At 38.0% G+C, this 24,714-nt stretch overlaps 3 protein-coding genes and 1 long non-coding RNA gene across 4 annotated transcripts; 3 read left to right on the plus strand and 1 right to left on the minus strand.

The window, feature by feature from the left end:
* The first annotated feature begins 8,869 nt into the window (after positions 1–8,869).
* Positions 8,870–11,831, plus strand: LOC112193897. Its single transcript, XR_002934070.2, has 3 exons — positions 8,870–9,689; positions 9,935–11,299; positions 11,501–11,831. It is a non-coding gene; the product is annotated as an uncharacterized LOC112193897 (long non-coding RNA).
* A 2,133-nt stretch (positions 11,832–13,964) lies between these two features.
* On the plus strand, positions 13,965–18,236 carry LOC112193135 (putative deoxyribonuclease TATDN1). The gene is made up of 12 exons (XM_024333172.2): positions 13,965–14,098; positions 14,194–14,214; positions 14,303–14,403; positions 14,497–14,554; positions 14,644–14,687; positions 14,816–14,896; positions 15,047–15,117; positions 15,223–15,333; positions 15,627–15,709; positions 16,376–16,592; positions 17,456–17,539; positions 17,739–18,236. The coding sequence occupies exons 1-12, from the start codon at positions 14,077–14,079 to the stop codon at positions 17,803–17,805; spliced, it is 960 nt and encodes a 319-aa protein (XP_024188940.1). The 5' UTR covers positions 13,965–14,076; the 3' UTR covers positions 17,806–18,236.
* A 224-nt stretch (positions 18,237–18,460) lies between these two features.
* On the minus strand, positions 18,461–20,419 carry LOC112193134 (33 kDa ribonucleoprotein, chloroplastic). The gene is made up of 4 exons (XM_024333171.2): positions 19,864–20,419; positions 19,668–19,769; positions 19,021–19,332; positions 18,461–18,915 (listed from the first exon to the last, which is right to left on the minus strand). Exons 1-4 carry the CDS (start codon positions 20,386–20,388, stop codon positions 18,667–18,669), a joined length of 1,188 nt encoding a protein of 395 aa, XP_024188939.1. The 5' UTR covers positions 20,389–20,419; the 3' UTR covers positions 18,461–18,666.
* A 716-nt stretch (positions 20,420–21,135) lies between these two features.
* LOC112193524 lies at positions 21,136–22,450 on the plus strand. Its single transcript, XM_024333706.2, has 2 exons — positions 21,136–21,716; positions 21,816–22,450. The coding sequence occupies exons 1-2, from the start codon at positions 21,166–21,168 to the stop codon at positions 22,138–22,140; spliced, it is 876 nt and encodes a 291-aa protein (XP_024189474.2). The 5' UTR covers positions 21,136–21,165; the 3' UTR covers positions 22,141–22,450.
* The last annotated feature ends 2,264 nt before the right edge of the window (positions 22,451–24,714 follow it).

Below are 24,714 nucleotides of genomic sequence, written 5' to 3' on the forward strand. Positions count from 1 at the left end.
GTGATATCCATGAGTTTCAGGCCGATGACCACGCTTCTTATCATGATGTAAACTCGAGGACGAGTTCTTTTCAAGTGGGGGAGACTGATGTAGAACGACTTGCAGAAGAGTTCAATGAGTAGCCTGAGAAACGCATAGAGAAACAACGTCGTAAGCAAGCATAAGTTTCCTATAATGTTTAGGTTTGTTTTCCTTATCTTCATAGATTTAGAATACGTTTAATATTTATTCTCAAAAAAAAAGAAACGTTTAATATTTCTATAAGGAGTTCCAGTTCCAGCAGGTTTGTTATTTCCTAGTTCTAAACTAAATAGGATTTAGTCATGAGTTAGAGTCTATATAAGGCACCCTGAAGATTGTATTAGGCATTCAACAATTTAGATAACTTAGAGATTTATCTCACTTCTTTTCCTTATATTCAGTTCAACACTTGTCTACCGTTTTCACCTTTCATCATTATAGCTTTCACTGCGTTAGCTACAATCAATTCGACGTTACTAATGTTCCATTTTCTTTTTGGAAGGTGATGGAGAGGTTGGAATTGGAGGCTACCAGGGAGCTAGCGTAAAAGGTTCTCCATGAGAGGAGACATAGACAAAACAAAATTGAACGACGGAGGAGAAAGAGGATGCGATAAATGAGGATAATACGGAGGTTCATATCGAATATGACGGGCGCGGCCCATACAAGACTATGACCTAGGCAAAAACCAAATTGGTTGAGGTTTTTAATAAATGTATTGAAAGCCGCACCACGGTCACCACGGTCCCCGTTAATGCCGATCTAGAAAGCTCAACTGTTGAGGTAAGAATTGATGGAGCTCCGGAAAATATTAAGGAGGCTGTGCGTTTGATAAAGGCTGTTCGTGAGGTATGGTTTTGATGTTAGTTGCTGTACATTTGATTGTTGCGAAAGTCTTCAGACTACTTTTCTTTCTTTTGAAATTGTTTAGTTGTGATTCTATTCAATTGACTTCAAATAATTTTTGAGTACTCCTTTACTCTCATTTTTTTTTCAAATATAATTGATTTTCAACCTTTAAGACTGATGCAGAATGACTTGCAGAAGAGTTCGAGGAACAGCTTGAGAAACGCATAGAGAAACAACGTCGTAAGCAAGCGTAAGTTTCCTATAATTTTTAGGTTTATTTTCCTTATCTTCATAGATTTAGAATACGTTTAATATTTATTCTCAAAAAAAAAAATACGTTTAATATTTCAATAAGGAGTTCCAGTTCCAGCAGGTTTGTTATTTCCTAGTTCTAAACTAAATAGGATTTAGTCATGAGTTAGAGTCTATATAAGGCACCCTGAAGGTTGTATTAGGCATTCAAAAATTCAGATAACTCAGAGATTTATCTCACTTATTGTCCTTATATTCGGTTCGACACTTGTCTACCGTTTTCATATTTCATCCTTATAGCTTTCACTGCGTTAGTTATGTACAATCAATTCGATGTTACTGATGTTCCATTTTCTGTCAGGAAGGTGATGGAGAGGTTTGAATTGGAGGCTGCCAGGGAGCTAGCGGAAGAGGTTCTCAATGAGAGGAGACAGAGACAAAATCGAATGGCGTAGGATGAGGATGATACGGAGGTTGATATCAAATATGACCTGCGCGGCTCATACATGACTATGACCTTGGCAAAAACCAAATTGGCTGAGGTTTTTAATCAATGTATTGAAAGCCGCACCACAGTCACCTTGGTCCCCGTTAATGTCGATCCGGGAAGCTCAACTGTTGAGGTAAGAATTGATGGAGCTCTGGAAATTATTAAAAAGGCTGTGTGTTTGATAGAGGCTGTTCGTGAGGTATGGTTTTAATGTTAGTTGTTGTACATTTGATTGTTGCGAAACTCTTCGATCAGACTGCTTTTCTTTCTTTTGAAATTGTTCAGTTATGATAATATTCAATTGACTTCAAATAATTTTTGAGTACTCTTTAGTCTTTACTCTCATTTTCTTTTCAAATAATTGGTTTTCAACCTTTATTTCTTTCCTTCAGACCAAAAAAAAAAAAAAAAAACCTTTATTTCTTTCCAATGTTTTCTCTTGTACATCCATGGTCTTCGCTTGTGACCAGATTAGATATTTGATCTAGGCACAATGTTGCAGATCTTTCTCCACCAAGGAAGTATCGGAACGATGTTGCAGATCTTTGCTAGGGTTTACAACCCTAGCAGAGCAATAGAGAGAGAAATGAAAAGCTAAAGAAAGATTAAAGAAAATTTTCATACATTGATTCTTCTACGACGCAAAACGTCAGTAAATACCAAACAATTAGCGGTGTCACAAACTAGAGGTGACTATTACATAAACTAGATAAACCTAATATTCCGTTAACTTATGCAGCAAAACGGTGCCTTTCAACACCCACAGTCGCACTCCTTATTAGACTAGGAATAACAAAAAAACTGTTCACAACATTGCTTCCCCCTTTCTGGTTTAACTATTCAGAAGATCTAACTTTGCAGTTGCAATGTAGCGGGAACTTCGAGTTCTAAATGAAGATACTACTGCTAATTCGCAATTTTTCAGATGCAAAAAGTATACATTAGATTCACTTAATATAAAACTTATGTATGGTTTTCGGGTTTGGATGAAACAAAACAAAGGATTCCTTTGGCCATTGTATCATAGGTTAACCTCTGAACAGCCTTTCACGGAGAAACACAGAGAGATATCTTTTAACTCAAAATGATTCAAGTAGTCCGGCAAGTTGGCATGTTAGTATCCTATTCATAATCTTTTCTATTATTACATAAAAAGAGACATTAATCTACCGCCGAACACTTCATTTCCTATAGAAAAATGGTTTTGACTACTATTGTTACATTTTAATATTTTATTTATTATTGAAATTAAATTTGGGTGAATTTATTTTGTATTTAAAATCTGAATTTATTTGTGTGTTTAAATTCAGAATTTATTTTGAATTTTATTTTGTAACTCTTGGTGTTTTATTTTGATTTATTTTGGGTTTTAATTCTTGTAACCTATGGCTTTTGGTTACTACCCTATTAATGGTAGGGAGTGTCCTAAGAGCCTATAAATAGCACCATTTGTTGCATGCTCAAACACATCATTGCTTTTACGTAATATTGTTACGAAACACTACTATTCGCCCATCAATTTTCTTTCCAAAATCCCCCAAAGCGTCTTGTGTGTTTTTTGGCCAAAGAAAGGTGTTCTTTTGGTGGAGCTTTGGGTTCCTCCAATTTGTGCAGATTGGTATGAGTCACACAACTTGTTGGGCTGTTGTATCCTGGAGGGGACAAGTCAAGAGATTTCTGGTGCACCGACATTGTTCCGCAGAGGGCTTGAATCTCCTTAAAGAGAGCGAGATACCCGCGCCTCAGCCTTTTGTCAACGAGTTTCTCATATAGAAATTATAATTTTATTGTAATTTCACCAACAACTACAAAACCGTGCTGACAGCACACAAGGAACAAAGAATTTAGTTTACATTTGAGCTATGCAATAGCTCAACCACAGTAGATACCACTCCCTTTCCCTCACTTGAGACATCCAATGCTAGGTTGTCAATCTTCCTGTTTAAAAGCTTGTGAAGTTCACGCAGCAATCTCTGTAACCAAAAACAAAACTATTCAGGCCATTGTTTTGACAATGTAAAAAGTAGTGTATATGCAGCTATTGTACAGAAGTAATAAATTTAACATGAGATCCCAAGAGGCGTTACCCGAGTCAACTCCAAAATACTCTTTGATGCAGAGAAATGAAGGTAACCTCCAAGCATCTCAATGCCCTCTCCAGTTTTGGTTGGGATGAGATTGGCCACCAAACAAAAGCAAAGAATAATCTGATATATTTGTAGAGTCGACTCTGATGTAAATGCTGACTGTCTTCACTTTTTCACTATAAACCATGTAAGGCAGAGGGAATAAATGAACACCAGCATTGACTGGTCCAGGATGGATATCAACTTTACCAACTTCTTTGGTGTAGAATGCTGTCCGATTTCCTCTTCTTTTACACTGCACAACATTTGGGTAAAGCCCAGCACAAAGAATTGTAGACACCATCTCCAAGTCATGGCTGTATTGGTTGTAAGCCTGCACAAACATACTATAGTCATCTTGCAAAAGAATATGGAACCCATCAGGTCATGTGTTCGACCGGCATGGGCCGGGAAACTGAATGATCGATCACTGTACCCCAGTGATGAAGTATTCTAAGGGGGGTGTATTCATTTAACAGTCTACAAGATTTTTTTGTATTTTGAAAGTCTATGGGTATTCAATTGAGATTTTAAACAAATCTTGATATATTCAATTAAGATTTTAAATTATTCATTCAAATCTGCAGATATTCAAAAGTATACGGATTTTTAAGGATTTCATTAAATGGTGGATTTTGGAGGATTTTATAATGCTTTTTATACATATCAAAACTCAAAAACAATCTAATCACTTTCCAAGAGATTTTGATGGATTCTTTCTCACTCAAAAAATGAAGAAGCTCTTCACCAAAAAGAAGAAGAAGAAGAAGAAGAATAAGCAGCTCTCAATAGGTGACACTCATCCATTTTGTCTCAGACCTATCTTCCCACTATCCTCCTCTGCCTCTGCCTTTGATCTCATCTAATAATTTTTATTTTTTATCACTATAACTCTGGAAGCCTTAATCCTTCTAGCTAATTAAGCACACTTTCAATGATATTGTTAAGATGATACATACACATGTGTACATATGTTTTTTTTTTTTTTGAATCAAACCTGAAGCCGGGAGCCGATATATATACATATATTCATCTAAAACAGAATAGGCCGTTACATACACACATGATTCTTTTGTAAATTAGATATGAAATAAATTATGTCATTAGTTTACTACTTAATTTTTTGTGTAACATTTTAATAACCTCTGTTTTGTATTCTAAAACAACCTCTGTTTTGTTTCATCAACTTCTTTTATTTTCACTAATTATATATCTTATATGACTGATAACAAATCAAAGGGTAAACGTACCTCCAGTAAGATACCAAGCACACACCATATCCACGTCAGGCAATTGAATTGGTGATCATTAACTAAATGTGTCTTGAAACTAAAACTATATGCAAAACTAAACTTCATTCTAAATATATGATGATAAATTTGCATGAAGAGGTGAGTTAACAGTGGCATGACTCAAAATTTCAAAATCAATGTGTATTGTCATTCTCACTTTTCTGATTTTGTACAAAAATGCAGACTTACCAAGTCTTTTGATTTTTTTTTTGTGAAATTTGTAAGAGTAAGTGGTTTCACACACTATTTGATAGATTTGATCAAAATTTCAGAATATGAACAAAAACAATGAGATATTGGAGGAGACCAAACTAGAATGTTGATAAGAGAACAAAAAACATTAGACATCTAAATGGGGGAAGAAGATGGATAAGTCGAAGGTGGATTAAGTGTCACTGAACCAATATGAGTAATGTCTAAACTTGACCCTTTACTAATGGGGTAACTATTAGTATGTTGAGGTAGTTTTATGGTTGTTTTGGATGTTATTGAGAAGAATAATAGTTACCTTTGTGATGACAATATATCCAAAGCAATAACATATTCTGTTTTTCCACGAACCTAGCCTCCCATTATCAAAGAAGAGGCATTGTTACCAACATTATTATTTTTTGTAGTAACAAAGAGATGTATGACTCTTCTTAATTAATGCACATATGAATGCCAGCATTGCTCTAATTAATAATATTTCCATGTGAATATGTTTCGTGCATTATTGTAACCTTTATTGATTTTTATCCACCATTGTTTCTACCTCCAAAATTTTATTCTAAAATGGTACTTTTTAGGTACACAACCTTCTGGTTGTTATGGAAACCTCCATTGTTATTGTAATTTGTGTTACTAACACTTGCACATCACATAATAAGAACTCTACATTTCCTTTGTGCAAAATTTTGGTGCGTAAGATCTTAACAAGGTTACTTTCTTTTGAATGTTTAAGATGGCCATCTTCACATCTTGCAATCTTTTTAGTAACTTAATGAAAAAAAAAAGCTACTAAAGTTTTGTGGAGTTTCATTCATGGGTTATAACTTTTTAAATATTTTTTGGCTTTTACTGTGTGACATGAAAGATGACAAATTTTTTTGATTCGAGAGACTCCATTGCTGTTGTCTGTGTGACTTGTTGGCTTTCAGAAACTCTCGAAGTCCAGCAACTCGCCATTTCGACTGGTAGTGAAGCAGAAGCAGATTCAGAATAGATAGATTTTCAAAATATGAGGTATATTTAAATACCTCTGTTTTGTATTGGTCCTCTTCCCCCCCCCCCCATTATCAAAGAAGAGGCATTGTTACCAACATTATTATTTTTGTAGTAACAAAGAGATGTATGACTCTTCTTAATTAATGCACATATGAATGCCAGCATTGCTCTAATTAATAATATTTCCATGTGAATATGTTTCGTGCATTATTGTAACCTTTATTGATTTTTATCCACCATTGTTTCTACCTCCAAAATTTTATTCTAAAATGGTACTTTTTAGGTACACAACCTTCTGGTTGTTATGGAAACCTCCATTGTTATTGTAATTTGTGTTACTAACACTTGCACATCACATAATAAGAACTCTACATTTCCTTTGTGCAAAATTTTGGTGCGTAAGATCTTAACAAGGTTACTTTCTTTTGAATGTTTAAGATGGCCATCTTCACATCTTGCAATCTTTTTAGTAACTTAATGAAAAAAAAAGCTACTAAAGTTTTGTGGAGTTTCATTCATGGGTTATAACTTTTTAAATATTTTTTGGCTTTTACTGTGTGACATGAAAGATGACAAATTTTTTTGATTCGAGAGACTCCATTGCTGTTGTCTGTGTGACTTGTTGGCTTTCAGAAACTCTCGAAGTCCAGCAACTCGCCATTTCGACTGGTAGTGAAGCAGAAGCAGATTCAGAATAGATAGATTTTCAAAATATGAGGTATATTTAAATACCTCTGTTTTGTATTGGTCCTCTTTCTCCCCCCCCGATATCATTTCACTAACTGAATGCGTCTTTGATATCATTTCAATCGCTTCACTAATTGAATGTGAATATGTGATCATACATTTGCATGAAGAGGCAACCTAATTTTCATGGTTTTAAAACTCAAATGCACTTTTCAAATGAACAAATTAAAAAGATATTGGAGTAGACTTAAAATTAAAAGGGGAGGACGCAACAATTAACCATGTTTAAAATTCTCGAAATCAAGTAAACGAGAAAAAAAAATTATTCTCAAAAAAGGGTTGAACCAAGGTTTTCTCCCTAGCCGCACAAGTTCTCTTCGACTCCAGCCGCTTCCGTTATGGCGTTTCAAGCCAAAACTAGTCTGGTGGTGGTCTGCGTCAGTGTGGCCTTTGGCTGTGCTGATTTGCGGCGCTACTGCCGGACGAGTGATGTTTCTAGGCCTTCTCTGTGGCTCTTTGGGTTGTGCTGACGGGGAGTTTTGGCAGTGGTTGGGCGACGCATCCAATTTCGCTAGTGGCAAGGGCGATTGCGGCACCAAATTTCAGGAGCAGTGATGGTGGCTTCACGAGGCTGTGTCTACTCCCTGAGAGCAGCTTCGCGCTGGTGAACCCAACTCCGGTCAGGTTTTTCTTATGGGTAGTGCGACTTTGGGTGGTGATGGTGTAGGGGAGGTGTCGAGTCTTCTGGAATGGTGGCGACAGTGTTGTGATCCTATTGCAGGTGGTGGAATGGGTTTGGGCCGGGACGGCCTTGTTGGGCCTTGGTCCTAGGCTGATACTCTCCATTGAGTCCTGTTTGGGGCTGTATTTTTTTAAAGTTTTTACTTAGTATTATTTCTAATAATTCCTTATTTCTAAGGAAAGTTAGACATTGTTGTGCACCTAGAGGCTTGCTAATTTTTAGTAAGCATAAGTCTACATCGCTATGGTTTCTTTTTACACCAAGTTAATGAATCTCCTGGAGTACCGCAATTGAGTGCATTGACGAAGGGAGATTCAAGATAGTTTTCTTAGTGTACGTTGAGATTTGTAGTTGTGTAGGCTCTTCAAATTCAAGTGAGCATCATTGTACTAGTAGATGGTACCCGTATTCCCTTAAGTACTGCTTGACCACTGAGTTAGGGTACAAGTATATAGGGTTTATAATTAAATTCTGCTTACTACCTTGTACTTTCAAGGGTTCATCAGTTCAGTCTCTGCACTTCTAATTTAATCAGAAAAGTCCTTGCACTCTTCAATTTCATCAAATCGATCCAATTCGTCACTATTCCGTCAATTTTCACTGTTAAAATGCTGACGTGGGATTTTCTCACAAGAAAAATTCCCAAACTACCCATCACTAGGCAGCCCGTCGACGCGTCAATGTTGTGAATGCAGATGGGTAGTTTGGAAATTTTCCCTGAAAATTGATGGAGTGGTGACAGATTGGATCGATTTGATGAAATTGGAGAGTGCAAAGACTTTTCTTATTAAATTAGAAGTGCCAGGACTGAACTGATGAACCCTTGAAAGTACAGGGTAGTAAGCAGAATTTAGTCCTAGGGTTTATTTGTATGTGTCATTCTGGCTTTGGGATTAAATGAAATCATTATTACTCTGTCAAAAAAAAAAAAAAAAACAATTAACCATGATTAATCAGTCGATTAAAAAAAAGATGAAGAAGGAAGAGATTTAACAAAGTTAACTTTACAAGAAGTGCCATATTAACTAAAAAACGAGGAAGTTACAAATCTATCTACCTGAACTTAAAAAATATAACTTCGGTACTTGAGGTTTTTTGCCCGACGGAGGATTGGTACATATGGACGTTAGTTCCGTTACGGAGCTTGCCAGCTGGCAAATTTATAGGGGTACTTTCGTCCATTCATATATGAATTAAATTTTTTTTCTCTTCTCTCTCTCTCTCTGTTCGTTCTCTGTTCTTCTCATCTCCTTATTCACTTCTTTTGAGGACATCGCAGCTACTTTGGAGGTGGTTGTAGAATGAAGCCATGCAATTGCAGAAGCTCCGAATCGAGTCCTCCATTTCTTTCTGACTCACACTCACTCCAAAGCCTCAATTCTTCTTTTTCATTTTTGTTGAGAGCTTGGTTTTTGTTAGCAGCTCAAATTCTGGAATGGCGAGTCGGTCGTCTCCGTCGTCTCCACCGTCCTCTGCTTCCAACTCCGACCACTACCCCACTCAACCCACCTCGACCCGATCCACCAAAAATGCGGGGCTCTCTTGCCCCGATCTTGGCCCTCCTCGCCCTCCTAATTTGCCCCTCTCCTCCACTAGGCTCACCTCCCCGCGGCCTCCACCACTTTTCTCTCTCTCCACAAAGCCTTCCTGCCAACCCACCACCAAGTCCAACTCGACCGCCGCCACCGCCCATGTCCTCCACTGGCCTTCAAGAGGACATGGGACGCAGTTCCATATTTTTGCAATGAATGTTTCTGTCCCAATTTTAATTCAATGCAAGCAATTCAACTATTTTTTCGAGCCGGGTTTACTGAAGGTTTGGGTGCACAAGAAGAATGGAAGAGTGGGTTTGTGGGTTGAAGATTTAAGGAGGATGTTTGTGGGGTTTGCGGTTTTAGCAAAGCAAAATGAGTTTGATGGGACATGCTGGGAAGCGAAGAGCCTTTGGCAGAGTCAGAGTCGCAACTGAGGGCTCAACTTCAGTTGACGCTTTGGCTGATGACTATTACTCTGTCTTGGGTTTGGTAAATGCTTCAAAACTCATCTGGGTTTTGTTTGTTTAGTTCTGAAGACGTGTTGTTTGTTTGGTTTGATGTGGTTTTGTTTGAATATGCAAAATTGAGATGGATGTGTGTTTGTGAATTTAGAGACTTCACATCTGGTTGGCAAATTGAATATCTTATAATGGTTTTCTTGATTTGTTTCTTTTTTATATATGATGTGGAATGCATGGATTTGTATATGTGATGTCTGATTATATACTGGTTAGGTTTGTATATGTTACTATAGCAGTATGGCTTCCAGATGCAACACCAGCACAGATCAAGAAAGCCTATTACAATTGTATGAAGGCTTGTCATCCTGACTTGAGTGGTGATAATCCGGAGACAACAAATTTCTGTATGTTCATCAATGAGGTCTATGAGGTGGGTTTCCCTACGGAGCTTAATGCTTTGAGCTCGAAGCGGGAGAGATGGGTGCCCAGATCAGATTTGGATCCCATAAAAATGAATGGACGAAAGTTCCCCTATAAATTTGCCAGCTGGTAAGCTCCGTAACGGAGTTAACGTCCATATGCACCAATTCTCGGTCGGGCAAACAACCTCAGGTATCGAAGTTATATTTTTTTTAATTTCAGGTACCAAAAGTCATAAGGAGGCAAAGTTCAGGTACCGTACCATTTTCCCTTACATAAATGTTTTCTCTATGATGCGGGAAGCATGAATTTTCTTGATTCTTCTAATATTCAGGTTAGTCCATCCTTCATGTTCTAGAGAATTTTATACTTGGAATAGTTTGGGGCTAATCATGTCATGGGAATTAACAATTAGGACATGTGGGTATACTTATTTATATTTGTTGTCTTCACCCTTTGGCAATATAAGCCAGGAGAGAAGAAGTGAGGAGAAGGGAGATAAATTTGTAACTTCCTCGTTTTTTGTTGTTGGGCTGGGGCGGGGTTGGGTTAAGGAATTAAAAATATCTTTGGAAATAAATCAAATAATGTATTGAATCATTTCTGGTATGATCTCTCCACTTCAAAACGACATGTGAACTGGTGTCGTTTTTCTCTTCTTCTTTTCACGGTTCCTCCCAATGCCTGTAGATTTAAAATGGAAATTTTCATCTCTCTTTGCCCTTAATGCAGACTGGACTCCCAATACTTGTGTCTCTTCCAATCATTTTTTCCCTTCTTCTCTTCTATCCTAAACCGACTTTTGAAAGTTTCTTCAGTGTCGTCTGCCACTGCACTTCATGTCTTACCAAATGAAATTCACTTGTTTTCAGCTGGATCTCTTACCATAAGAACATATTCCATTTAAATGCTGGAACCATCCAGCTATATTTCTTCCTCATTTCTGGAATCTTGAATAAATGTCTACTGGTTGGAATGCTGTAATATAATAATAATAGTATCTGCCATGATCTATTTTGTTACTGATTTAGGATGCACGTATTTTCAGGTTCTACATCTAAGCCCATTGTTTCCCAACTTTTTATAGAACCTCCAGTTTCTCTAGAGGAGCATGTGACATTCCGTCTGTGGAAGAAGTTGATGAATTATTGGTTGTTTGTATCGGTCAAATGGCTGACTGCAGGAAGTGATCTTCTATGGAAGCCCTTGAATTATGAGGTGATGTTTCTCTACATAATAGTTTCTACTTGTTGATGCAGATTTTATCTTCACCTTTCCTCTTATTTTTGTACAAATTTACGAGGTTGGACTTTTACCGTTGAATCCACGATCCGTATGAAATCCTTAACATTGGCAGATGTTTCCTTTTTAGACTCATTTCTCTGCATATTTTGACAATCCTTTTTATTACGACTCCAGTTTGCTGATGCAGACACGCAGTGACAAGGTCCATGCAAGAATTTTGGCGGAATTTTGGGCTTGAGAATTATTAAATATCTTGTGGAGCGTCTAAGAGAAGAATATCGGGTATTTGTTCCAGAAACAGATATCCCTTCTTTGCTGAGTTGCTCGAGGATGTTGAGCCTTCTGTTAAATCTCTGGCACAAGAAATCTTCAACGAATTGAGCACCATGACTGGTGAAGACCTCTCGCAGTATATCTGAATGCGATATTATAGTCCCCACCTGACCATGTTAGACAGGAAAGATGTTGATAGCTAAATTTATAAACTATTGATTTTCCTTATTCACACTTAAGATTGTCAATTGTAGCAAGGATAAACAAGGGTCTTTCCCGCAGAGGACTAAGGTTATAACTACTCAAAACAATGTCACAAAAGTGACCACTGTTCCTAACGAACAGCAGTCGAAAACCTAATCTAAACTACTCAGAAAATTACGAAAATTTACAGAAACATACTAGACACACAGGGCGTCTAGCATACAAAATTTAGTATTATTCAGAATTGATTTACTATTCTAAACAAATACGAAAATATAGAGTACAAAAGCTGAAAATAACAAAAACTGGTTTTAAGATGGTTTGAAAACAATATGATGAAGATAGTTAGGGAAGATGCATCCACCCCGGACAATCACACACAAAATACTTTGTTCAATCCTAATTCAATTAATCTAGATGAAGATGCTTAGATTGGCTCGGTACGCTTGAACACAACCTATTACCCTTTCTTACTTCGTACGCTAGGCAGGAAGTGCTCTACACCTAGACTGTTCCCAAGCAATGCAACCTAAGGGTACGCTTATTAGATTAAACATGCAGAGATCATTAAGGTCCAAAAGAGTTTGAGACACCACTAGGCATCGCAATAAACTTAGCGCCTTGCTAAACCTAGGACTTTGTTTACTTGATAGTGAAAACTAACAATTACTTCTCTAGAAGGTTTGAGGAGTCCAACCATTGACACATGCATCAAACAATCAAAGCGGTAGAATCCTAACATGCATACTAAGCGTGCACTCAAAGCATACAAGCAAGCATTCATCAATGGAAAAGTAGTAAACAACAGTCTCATCTTGGATTAAAAGAAAATAAAATCAAAAGTCAAATCATCTTGTAGTTCATGTCTAGGGGCTTCAAGCAGCCCCCTAACTAATAAAAACTAGCAAAACATAGAATAAACAAAATTAACTAAAGAAGGGGCGGAAGAGAGAGAGCTGTTGCAGATTGATCTCCTTTTATATCCTTAGAGGTTACCTTCATCTTTCTTGTTGTGTAGGAAATCCAAAACCTAAAAGTATTAGGGTTCACGTGCGGGTGGAGTTCGGTAACATTACCTCAGTGAGTCAATTTAAAATTGTGCATTTATTTTCAGCCATCATATTCACTTGTCCCTCACAGTCCCTTAAAAACTGTCCCTTATAGGTAAGCAACTCAAAATCCTTCCCAAAAACCCATTTCCCATTACCCATACGGGTTCCCCATTTTTTTAATTTTTTTGTCAACCAGGGCATTTTTATAATTTTTCTTATTCCCCATAAGGATCTGACAGTTGGATCTTCGTATAATTGTGAAAAGACGATTCAAAAGGAGATCCGTGAGGATTCGATCGTTGGATCGTCGTATAATTTTGTGAGGATGATTCTAAAGGCGATCTTGGAAGATCCAACCGTTCGATCTTCGTATAATTATGCAAAGATGATTCAAAAGGCGATCAGTGAGGATCCGACCGTTGGATCGTCATATAATTTTGTGAGGATGATTCTAAGGGCGATCTGGGACGATTCAACCGTTGGATCTTCGTATAATTTTGAGAGGATGAACCTAAGGGCGATCCGTGAGGATTTGACCGTTGGATCGTCGTATAATTTTGAGAGGATGAAACTAAGGGCAATCCGTGAGGATCTGACCGTTGGATCATCGTATAAATCGATAAAGATGATCCTCCAGGTAATCCGACTGTTGGATCATCGTATAAATTAGTAAAGATGATCCTCTAGGTGATTTGTGAGGGTCCGACCGTTGGATTGTCGTATAATTGTGATTTGTGAATTATTTTTTGTCAAAAGAGGAAAGGAAAAAAAATCTAAAAAGATAGAAAATAAAAAATTTCAACGGAAGTTAAAAAGATAGAAAATTAAAAATTTCGTCGTATACATAAATCTTAATTGGTTTTAGTTACTTTGATAAAAAGTTAAAAAAAAGAAAAAAAAAAAGTTTACGGGTCTTAACGGGTTCAAACGGAAAACCCGCAAACCCGCCGGGTTGGACCCGCAAAACCCGTTAAGCTAACGGGTTCTTACCGGGTCGGCCCGTTAAGAACCTGCACCGTACCGGCACTATACCCGCACGTTGCCAGGCCTACGTTAAAGTATCCGCTGGTAAAAAATTACTCTCTGAGCTAACTTTCTCGACAGTGATAACACACTTTCCCACCATTTTCTGAATGAGACCACAGTTTTGCTACTAGATGACACTTTAAAGTCCTGAAAAAGCAGCAGGTCTTTCTTCCTGTCTTCGCTATCAGTTTGGCCATGGCGACAGTCCGCATGATAGGCAAGTAACTCTTCCACAACCTCTTTCTACAATTATTCTCACCTCCTCAATACTAATTCTCTCATTCTCCGCGATTCCGGTGACTTCAAATACAGATATAGCCGTTAACTTCACAGGTCAGTCAGTCAGTCATCTTCCACACACTTTTGTTTCCATTTCGAATTCAATCTTGATCCTCAAATTTTTTGAGTGCACGAAAATCAGATGGAATGTTCAAAGGAATCTACAATGGGAAGCAGTGCCACGTCTCCGATATACCCACCGTTTTGACCCGGGCTTGGGCTGCCGGCGTCCACCGCATCATCGTAATAATTCTCCTTCTTTCTTTTGCTATACTGCTCTAGTTAATTTTGGTTTAGTGCGCTCTGAAATTAGAATTAGGTTTGGCGATTGTGTAGGTCACTGGTGGATCACTTGAGGAATCAAAGGAAGCTTTAACAATTGCACAAACTGATGGTTTCTCTCTCTCTCTGTTTTGTTTGCTATCACTGTATTACTGTGTAAATTAATTTCAACAAATTGGGGTTGCTGTTGGTTTTTTGCAGCAAGGCTTTTTTGTACTGTGGGTGTGCACCCAACTAGATGCAAGGTTTGCCTTTTTTTTATATTTTAATTATTATTATTATATTTTTTTTCTTTGGGGCAAAATGTATGTTTGATGGTGTTGTTTTTGGTGAAGTTTGTAAGTGAATGTGGTTTATTGCATGTTTGGTTCAGGAATTTGATGACAGCGGGGATCCAGATAAGCATTTTCAGGCACTTTTGTCGTTGGCCAGAGAGGGGATAGAGAAAGGGAAGGTATGTTCATACCTTTAGCATATTGCTTTATCATTTCTTGTGATGCATTTATGTGTTGAAAACATTTGCAACTTGTTCCAACGAGTGGTGTGTTCAGATCTCAAAGCAACTAATTATGTACCGCTTATGTTCTCCTATTATGTTTTTAAGGTGGTTGCAATTGGTGAGTGTGGACTGGACTATGACAGGCTTCAGTTTTGCCCGCCGGAAATTCAAAAGAAGTATGTTTTCTTGTTTTATACTTTCTATCGCTTGCACATTTCTAATTTTCTTTCCATCAAATGATGCATTATGTGGTTTCCATAATATTTGTATTGTAAATTTAGGTATTTTGAGAAGCAGTTTGAATTGGCACATGCCACTAAGCTGCCCATGTTTCTGCATATGCGTGCAGCTGCTCAAGATTTCTGTGAAATTGTAGAAAGAAATAGGAACAGGTGAGATTTCTGGTCACTGTAGTTTCACCATCAAAATTTGCTCCCAAGATAAATAAGTAAGTGACATTCCAGTTACATCTTAGATTAGGGAAATTCCAGCTCCAGATAATTAGTTTTCTGATGAATATTTGAATTTGTTAAAAGGGAAAAATAGTGGATTCAACCTTTTCTTTTCCTTTTCCATTTTAGAGTGGGCATCACGGGACGTCCAGTAACTGTCTTTTACTTTTATCTGATAGCATTGTGCAATGCTTGTGGGCATGAACTTGATACCTTCCTCTTCTATATCACAGATTCACTGCTGGCGTGGCCCATTCATTTACTGGTAGTTCAGACGATTGTGATAAGCTTCTTTCCATCAGCAACGTGTATATAGGTGAAATTTGTTATAATAGAATATCTTCTAATACTTATCTGGCTTTCAGAAGAGTTTCTAATTTTTATGTTTATAATGTTCTTAAAAATGTCTTTAAATATAGTATTATTATATTATGAATTGGATGTCAAATATGGAACCAGAATGATCTAATATGCCTAGAGGAATACATTAAGTGAATGTCTTTTTTTTTTTGGTCTGGAAAGTGAATGGCTTTTGATTGGTCAGGTTCCTGCATTTTTTTAGTCCACTTCATCACCCTCCTAGGGAAGGGGAAATAAATTGCACCGAATAACACAATTAAGGTCCTTGTAGTGCCCACTGGAATTTTCATTTGCATATTGGGAAAAAGAGTTTGGGGTTTCATAAGAGTAAGATGACGCTAATGCATGTTTAAGTAAATTTCCATTAATAAAGATGAATGATTTTAAGAGACATGCTTCTAGATTGTTTATGGCAGAAAGTTAGTTTCGATGCTTTGGAGGTGATTTGATTTAACCATTTACTTTTCCTGGGATAGGAAAGGGCCATCGTTTGTCTAACCTATCCTGGTGTTCTATAGTACCAATTGTCTTCCCTAGTTAACGAATAGCTGCAGTTACATATTAAACTTTTCGTCTTGGTTTTAAGTGGAGCTCATGGATATTAGCCTTTTGTTACTTACAGGTGTGAATGGTTGCTCTTTGAAGACAACTGAGAATCTTGATGTTGTGAGGGGCATTCCTGTCGACAGAATGATGATTGAAACAGATTCTCCATATTGTGGAATCAAGAACAGTCATGCTGGGATTAAATTTGTGAAGTCCACATGGCCTTCTAAGAAGAAAGAGAAGTATGATCAAGAGTGCATTGTTAAAGACCGCAATGAACCTTGTTTGGTTCGGTAAGTTGAAATTTTTTCTTCCACCATATCATGAACTTCTTCTTTTTATTTTTTTTATTTTTATTTTTTTATAGTGAAAATACAAAAACAGAGTATTGAACCTGTATGAAGAGAAGTCTTGTAGTTTGACATTGAACTATAAAACTTCCCATGAATTCTATTTTCAGTTTTTCACCCAATTCAAAGTAAAATAGTACTCTTGCAAGAAGTCCCAGCACTTATAAGGTTTACAGTATGATATCTAACTATCATATGTCACAAGATATCATCCCTGTATGAAGAGAAGTCTTGTCTTGTAGTTTGACATTGAACTATAAAACTTCCCATGAATTGTATTAAGTTTTTCACCCAATTCAAAGTAATATAGTACTCTTGCAAGAAGTCCCAGCACTCATAAGGTTTACAGTATAATATCTAATTATCATATGTCACAAGATATCATGTAGGTTTTTGTGTGTGCGTGTGTGACGGTGTGACCTGTCTAACGTGGGAATTGTATTTGTCAGAAAATAATGATTTGTGATGGTTGGCCTGTCTCTTACTAAATTATCTCCGGAACGTAGTGTATGCAAGTTGTTAGAGAGAATATATCCATGGACTCCAACATCTATCACAGATATGCATTTATCTTTGTTGAGATAACAACCTGTAGTTAGGAAGCATAACACTTTTAACTTTTGTTTGCCTAAACTTGATATTAAGACACCAGTGAACTTTTTTCCTTTTTCATAAAACTTGACATTAGTACATGGAATTGAAGTGGTTAATTCTTCTTTGAGAAGTGCCCCTTGCCCTCTGACGGTTTCTGTTTTAGCTCATAATTATGTATCTGCTTCTTCATTCAACATGACTTTCATTTTCAGGCAAGTTCTTGAGGTGATAGCTGGTTGTAAAGGAATCAGTGATGTAGGTCAGCTGAGCAGGACACTGTACCAGAACACTTGCAGGTAGCTTTTCTGGGTCTTCTTGAAGTTTCTTCAACTTGTCTGTCTGATTTTGATCGATGTAGCTCTCTCTGATGGAACTCCAAGTCATATATACTATGGCTTTGATGAATTCTGTCTGTGCAACCTGAGCATGATCAGGCCAGAATTGTTTCATTAGGGTATCTGAACTTTGACTCAGTAAGAATCTACGTTTGTGTAGGGTTTTCTTTCCTCAAGACTTGGATTCTGCTGCAGATTCTTTACTTGCTGGGCACGACCCTCAGTGATGCAATTAAGTTCCTTCTTGCCAAAGGTCATTCAGTTCCTTTTTTGCTGTTGTGATATTCTGCGTCATCTTTCTTCTTCTGAAAATGTCTTTCAGCATAGGTGGTGGATAGTAATCACAAGAGTTGCATTACATTTTGAATTTTATTTGCCTAGAGCATCAATATCTGAAAATTGTAATTCATTTTGTTCTTGAGTTGAGGGGGGATATCTTGTTTAAGAGTTCAGATTCTTTATCTCAAGCTGCATCAAGTTCTAATAAAAAGTAAACCATTTTGATTACTCGAACGAGAACTCTAGGCTCAAATGCTATCAATATATAGAAAATTGATATAGTTACATGCCTGACAAAATGAACGAAAAAAAGTCCCACCATGTTTAAGGCATGGTACGAGGACTCATGCCACAAGCCATTGCCAGGCATTAGGTTCAGGGTTTTGGGTCAACTCTGTATGCACCGATACTTAAATGGGAATGATAGCAGTAAACAATAACGAGCCTGATTAAGATGGGCTGGACCAGACCTCCTTTTGACATCCTGTATAGGTTGGTCGAATAGCAGGTCGGTCTAGCATTCCCATTCAGACCCAAAAGAGGAAGAAGCAAATGGCATTTCCTTTCTGATGCATAAATTCATTGCATTGAGCGCTAGAAACCTACGATCACGACCTTTTGCTTTGATGAATACCAATTTGGGCAATTCGTATACAGCGTTCAAAACGGACTAAAGTTGTGTGGAAAAGACTAAAGGTGTGAGTAAGAATAAACTAGTAGCAAGGAATTTGCTAGTTACTTTCACAACTCTATAGGGGTTCCATCAAATAGCACATTCAAGCAGCCACCCTCACTCCTCATACTCACATTCAGATGCTAACACTGGAAATCAATTCACTGCTGTCTGCATCTTCTGCAGTTGTTTCTGATGCTGGGGAAGAAACCACTTCACCACTGTCTGTAGTGTCTTCTGCAGTAGTTTCAGATGCTGAGGGAGAAGCCAATTCACTGGCCTCTGTGTTTTCTGTACTAGTTTCCGATGCTGGAGGTGGAGTAACAGTTACAATCCTAGCCCTTTCTGAAGCCATGTTTAGTCGCAAAGCCCGCCCATCAACCTCCTGTAATGCAATTTCACAGACAAGGACACAGATTATTATAGAATCACATAATTACTTACAATAATCATTTGGCACAATTCACTCTACAAAGAAAATGTTTCTTACCACTCCATTCATGGCAGTCACAGCAGCTTCTGCAGCGGCAGCAGTGTCGAAAGTGACGAATCCAAAACCTCGAGATCTTCCTGAACCCCTCTCATAAATGACCTTGGCACCCAACAGCCCTGGCTGGCCTTCAAAGGCATCTTTAAGACCCTGGGAAGTCAGGCCCCAACCAAGGTTTCCCGCATAGATCTTATTAGGGCTATCTATGTAGACCTTGTAGCCAGGATTCCTTATCTTGGGTCCCAAAATTTCCCTTTCACCCCCTCTCGGCACTTCTGGGAAGTTTACCCTCACAGTTCGGCCGCCTACTTGCTGTCAACCATTGCACCATCACCAAAAGAAAAAATTAATCACTGCATTCAAAAATCAAATAACACACAGGTGGTAGCAGAAAACCCCTCTAGCATAGGATCTCGGATTAACCCTCATTCGAAGTTCAAAGGGACACCGAATGTTGTGCTTGCCAGGGACTATTTGACGATCAAGTCAGATAGGGAGCAATGCTTTAGGAAGCAAGTATGTTGAGAATCAGGTATTGATTCTTGCTTCTTAAGCTTCCATCACTGACTTGACTGTCAAAATGTCCCGAGATTCTTTGCTATTGTTGTTTTCTACTGCCACAATAATCACATATTATTGACACTTACAGAACCATCGAACATCCGAATGGCCTCTTGAGCTTCCTCAACGTTCGACATTGTAACAAACCCAAATCCCCTGCTCCTATCAGTAACTCTATCATAAATAATCTACACCAAAATTCAACCAAAAACAAAGTCACCAACAATTCCACAAACCCATCGAGGAAAACAATGTAAACACCAAAGAAGATAAAACTCAAACCTCTGAATAAGTGACAGTACCGGCCTCGCCGAAAATCTCAGACAACTGGGTAGAAGTCATAGAATAAGGCAAGTTCCCCACATAGAGCCTCCCAGCGTCACTTCTGTCAGACCCTGCTTCCTTTGGCTCTTCTTTTTCTTCTTCTACTTCGTCTTCTTCAAGCAATTCTGCTTGTGGGTCCTTTTGTTCTTCTCCTTCTTCCTCCGAGCTTTCATTTCCTTCTTCGACTTCGAGGCCGTCTAAGGCCGAAAAGGGGCGGCGGAAATGGTGGAGAGATGAGAGACGAGAGAAGTAGGAGAAATGGGCTTTCAGCTTCAGGGGTTTAAGGGGTTTAAATTGAGGTTGTAAGTGGGTGGGGATTGGGGTGAGTGAAAAGTTAGAGATTTTGTTGCAAAGTGAAGAAGAGCAAGTAGTACTTGTGGAAGCCACTGATAGAGAAGAGGTCGACATTACTAGAGGAATTGGTAAAGAAATGTTTTTGGGGAAGAAGGTTGAGCTTCGTAAAGAGGTGGCTCTCATGGGCATGGATAATGTTTGCTTTTTGGATTTTCTTTTAATAATTTTTATCCAATGTTTTTCTGAGGAGAATAATGGATATTTAAGACTAAACGTATATGTGGGTTTGGTCTTGCACCAAAAAATGGTCGGGAGCTAAGAAACAAAAGTCAAGGTCACCTTCTCCTTGGAATGTTCTTACAGCAACTCCAACAACTTTAGCTTATTTTTCTTCTCTAACTCCAACAGATTCCCTATTTTACAACAATCTCTAAAATCTCCATATTCTTCTTTAAAATTTTAGACTTTGCTGTAAATATAGGAAATTTGATTTTCTCTTTCCTCACTTTCTCTAAAATAGGGATAGTTATAGGGAATCTGTTAGAGCAAAAGAAGCTTATTTTTCTCTGAAGTATAGAAAAATCAAAATATAGGGAACCTGTTGGAGTTGCTCTTACGGAAAGTATTTAATCTCATTTTGTGCGAATTTTATAATGATTGATTGTTTGTATTTTCTCATTTCTAGGTTCTAACCTAACTTTTGCTTGTTAACTTCTTGTTATCATGTCACTCATTTCATTCGAGTACCTGTCAAAATTGTCAACATATTTTTACCAAAATATAGCAAGCAAGATTACTAAAACAATGCGTGGTTTGGATGCTTCTGTGACCACACTCTCTTGGGGCCTTGGGGCCCTAGACCCTAGTGTTGATTTTTCGTATCTCAAGTCCACCCCATCAAGGAAGACTTGGAGTCCCTTAAGATGTGTGTTTAGATTGAGCTTAATTGGAAGTGAAAGCACAGAGATGGAGAGCAACATAATGTTGAAGAACCAGAATCTGGATGCCTTTGATATTCTTAGAAAAGCTTTTGTTATCTCTTCCAGAAACATTAACTTCTTTCTCTTCACTATTTTCGCTTCCCTTCCTCTCTTCTGTTTCTTGGTTTACTATCAACCTTTTCTACAAATATTCCAGGATCAAGTATCAGAAATTCTAAAACAACCGGCCTTTGTTTATTATTTTGAGGACTACATGTTTAATTGGTCATTACCATTTGATGCAACCCCGGAATGGAACAAAGGGTTTCCTGGTGAGTTGATTCAACAAGCACTTCTCTATCTGGTGCCTTTCCATCTCCTAGAGCTCATCACCATGCTTGCAATTGCTAATTTGGCCTCGAAGATATATAAAGAAGAGAGACCAATGAGTCTGAAGGAGATGGTGCGTACACAACCTTTCGACAAATCTGGACTGAAAGCCTTTTTCATCACATCTGTCTATGTTCTCGTCTTGTCCACCTGTAGTGAGCTACTCGGATTTGTATGGTCAGCTGCAAGCTACTCTTTTGCATTCAGGTACTTTAACCATGATATACTCTTAGCTTTATGGTGTTGTATAGCAAGTGTAGCACTGCTAACAATGTATTTGGCATGGAATGTGATATGGAATATCAGTATTGTGATTTCGATATTGGAGGGGATACATGGAACCAGGGCATTTGGTCTAGTAACGTATCTAAGCACTGGCAACGAGTGGGGAGGGTTTCTTTTGATGTTGATTTTCTTTGCTTGGGAAGTAACTTTAAGGTTGCCATGTCTCTATTTTGGCTGCAAAGGAAGGGGGAATGAAATGTTTGTTGCACAGAGTAGCTTGTTGTGCTTAGGAAATGTGTTCAAGTTGGTCGTCTTTGTTATATATTTCCACGATTGCAAGAACCGGGTTTTAGAAAAGAGGTTGATGATCAAGGCTAAAAGAGCTGGTTATCAGAGCTGTGTATGAATAGGCACCACAAGCAAGTACATTGATGTGATCATCATCAGAAAACTCTGGTCTACGCATACAACATTTTAAGGTCGTATTTAATAAATGATTATCATTAAATATGTACAACTTCAATGTTTTCATCTTCGCTTTCATGTTTTGTTTGTTGTATTGAAAGGGATATAAACCTTGAACTGTTATAGTTCTTTTAGTTGGATATCCCTTATCAGGGTACTTGACAGTCATATTTGGAAAATGTACCATTATTGACACCCTTGAAAGTAGTGTTCCTGAGATGGCTGATAAAAATATATAAGGCTTACATTATTCTTGCAAACTGTCAGATTACAACACAAACATACAGTTTGTATATTAGTACATTACACCAGTTGAAGAGGTCTAAAATGCAGATACTTAGATCCTATTAGGTCACAAACACATACAAATAATTACCGGACTCTCATGTTCTTATTCTGATTTAAGGGAAGAGAGCCATATAGATATAGTCTACTTAATTAATTTGTGATGCATTGGGGGGTTTTCACTAGCCAACCGAACAGCAGAATTGCTTGGAATGGAAGTAAACACCCCCGTCTGCACACGAGCCACGAATGAGTTGCCTTCTGATAGAAACCAAATCGTGGCAGTACAATCCTGTGAACCAAAACCTGTTGCGATAACCATAACAGCAACTGCAAGTCTGCAACTAAGCTTCTCCATTTGGTCACAGAAAATATGGGGTTAATGTAACAAGTTTGCACCAATCCCATCTTTCCCTTGCTATCAGACTTTGAGGTTGCAGCAGTTATCCAATGCTGCGATCCATTTTGTGGGCATAACCATGCCACGACCGTCCATCATGTCTGACAGAGAATGTACAGAGGGCCCGAGAGTTGATGATTCATCGAAAAACGATCAAGATCTCCCCTAGAGTACGTACTGGTCACCTCTGAGCCTGATATATATGTTGGAACTGCTGCCATTTGTTTTTGATGAGTTCAAAGTTCCACTCTCAGATTGCAGGACTTCAGAGCTCAGAGAACCGGAGTGCCTAAACAGCTGCACATCACCAACCTGCTTCATTTCATTTCCACCTTTCCCATTGTTTCGAAGTCTTGGTGTTCAGAAAACGACCACCACATCCCCTTGGTCGGCGCATGGCATGTAGATGGCGTATTCATGCATATAGGGCTGTATAAAAAAGAAAGATCATAGGTCATAAGTGACTCTTTTCAAGGACCCTATGACGATCAAGTCAAATAGGGAGCAATGTGTTGCGCGGAAGCGTCAAATATGTATGAAGTATCAGAAATATGTAAAGATAAATTAATAGAAAAAATCCAGAAGACCAAAGATTTACGTGGTTCACCTCAACATTAAAGGGTTACATCCACGGGTGGAAACGGTGAGGAGATTCCACTAATATCAAAAAAAGATTACAAGGTGTTTAGCACTCAAACCTAAAACCCGAATACACTCACGGAAAGAGAAAGACCAAATAGAATTAACAACTACCTCAAATATATATTGTCACTCACAAGAACAAAAGCAACAAGGCAAAAGTTAATTTTCTATAGAACCCCAAAACTGCGGCTACTTCTCAATAACCCTAAATTGCGGCTTTTTCTTTTCTCTCTCACACCTTAATTGGTGACAAAAATCATATATTTATATGTGCATGAGGCATACTCCAAAACCTAATAGAATTAGGTTAATCATGTGGGCTTAGTCCAAAAGATAATTGATGGGCTTATTAATTTAAGCCACAAACCAACAATCTCCACCTTGGCTTAAATTAACTAAAATCTCCAAAGTAAAAATCTCCTCCAAATGATGGAGGACAAACCCCAAAGGGGTACTAAATGCTAATAGCAATCAAGCCCAAGCCAAGCTTGAACTTGCAAACAGGAACTGGCTTGATCAAAATTAGATGACTCTGACGAAGAGATTGAATTTCTTCATACAAAGCAACCTTGTAGAACTGAAGTTGCTTCTCTTCAATATCACCAACAAAAACAAGCATCTCCTGACTAGGCTGAATAAAAGTGCAGTCTAACACTTTATTTGAAGCTTGAACAAGCTCCACCTGCTTACTAACACCGTGGCCTGAACTTGCATCAATAGACTCTCCTCCAAATAGCATGGCATACTCTTCAAAGTTCATAACTTGGCCGATTACAAATTTGGGTGACTTAGATTGAACACACCACAAGTTATAATTATTCACCCCATATGCAAATCCATGGAATTTAAATTTTGCCCTCCACTCAAGTTTACCATCACTCATATGAGCACCAATAGGACAACAAATATCAGAATAATCAACATAAGTACCAAACCATACCTTAATTGGAGTCTTCATACAAAATGCGGACGATGAAGACCAATTAATCAAGTAGCAGGAACTAACATATTCAACACCAAAGTCCTTAGACTTATCCAAGTTACAAAGCATGCAAAGTGCTTTCTCTATGAGGGATCCACAAATATGTTATGCAATTTTTATACGTGGTGTCTTCAAAATAGTGCGGTGTCTCACTATTTGATCTTCACAGAACTGATCAAATTGGCCCTCAACAAATACACTTGTAC

This window comes from Rosa chinensis, chromosome 3 (genome assembly GCF_002994745.2).
Source record: "Rosa chinensis cultivar Old Blush chromosome 3, RchiOBHm-V2, whole genome shotgun sequence".
Taxonomy (NCBI): Eukaryota; Viridiplantae; Streptophyta; class Magnoliopsida; order Rosales; family Rosaceae; genus Rosa; species Rosa chinensis.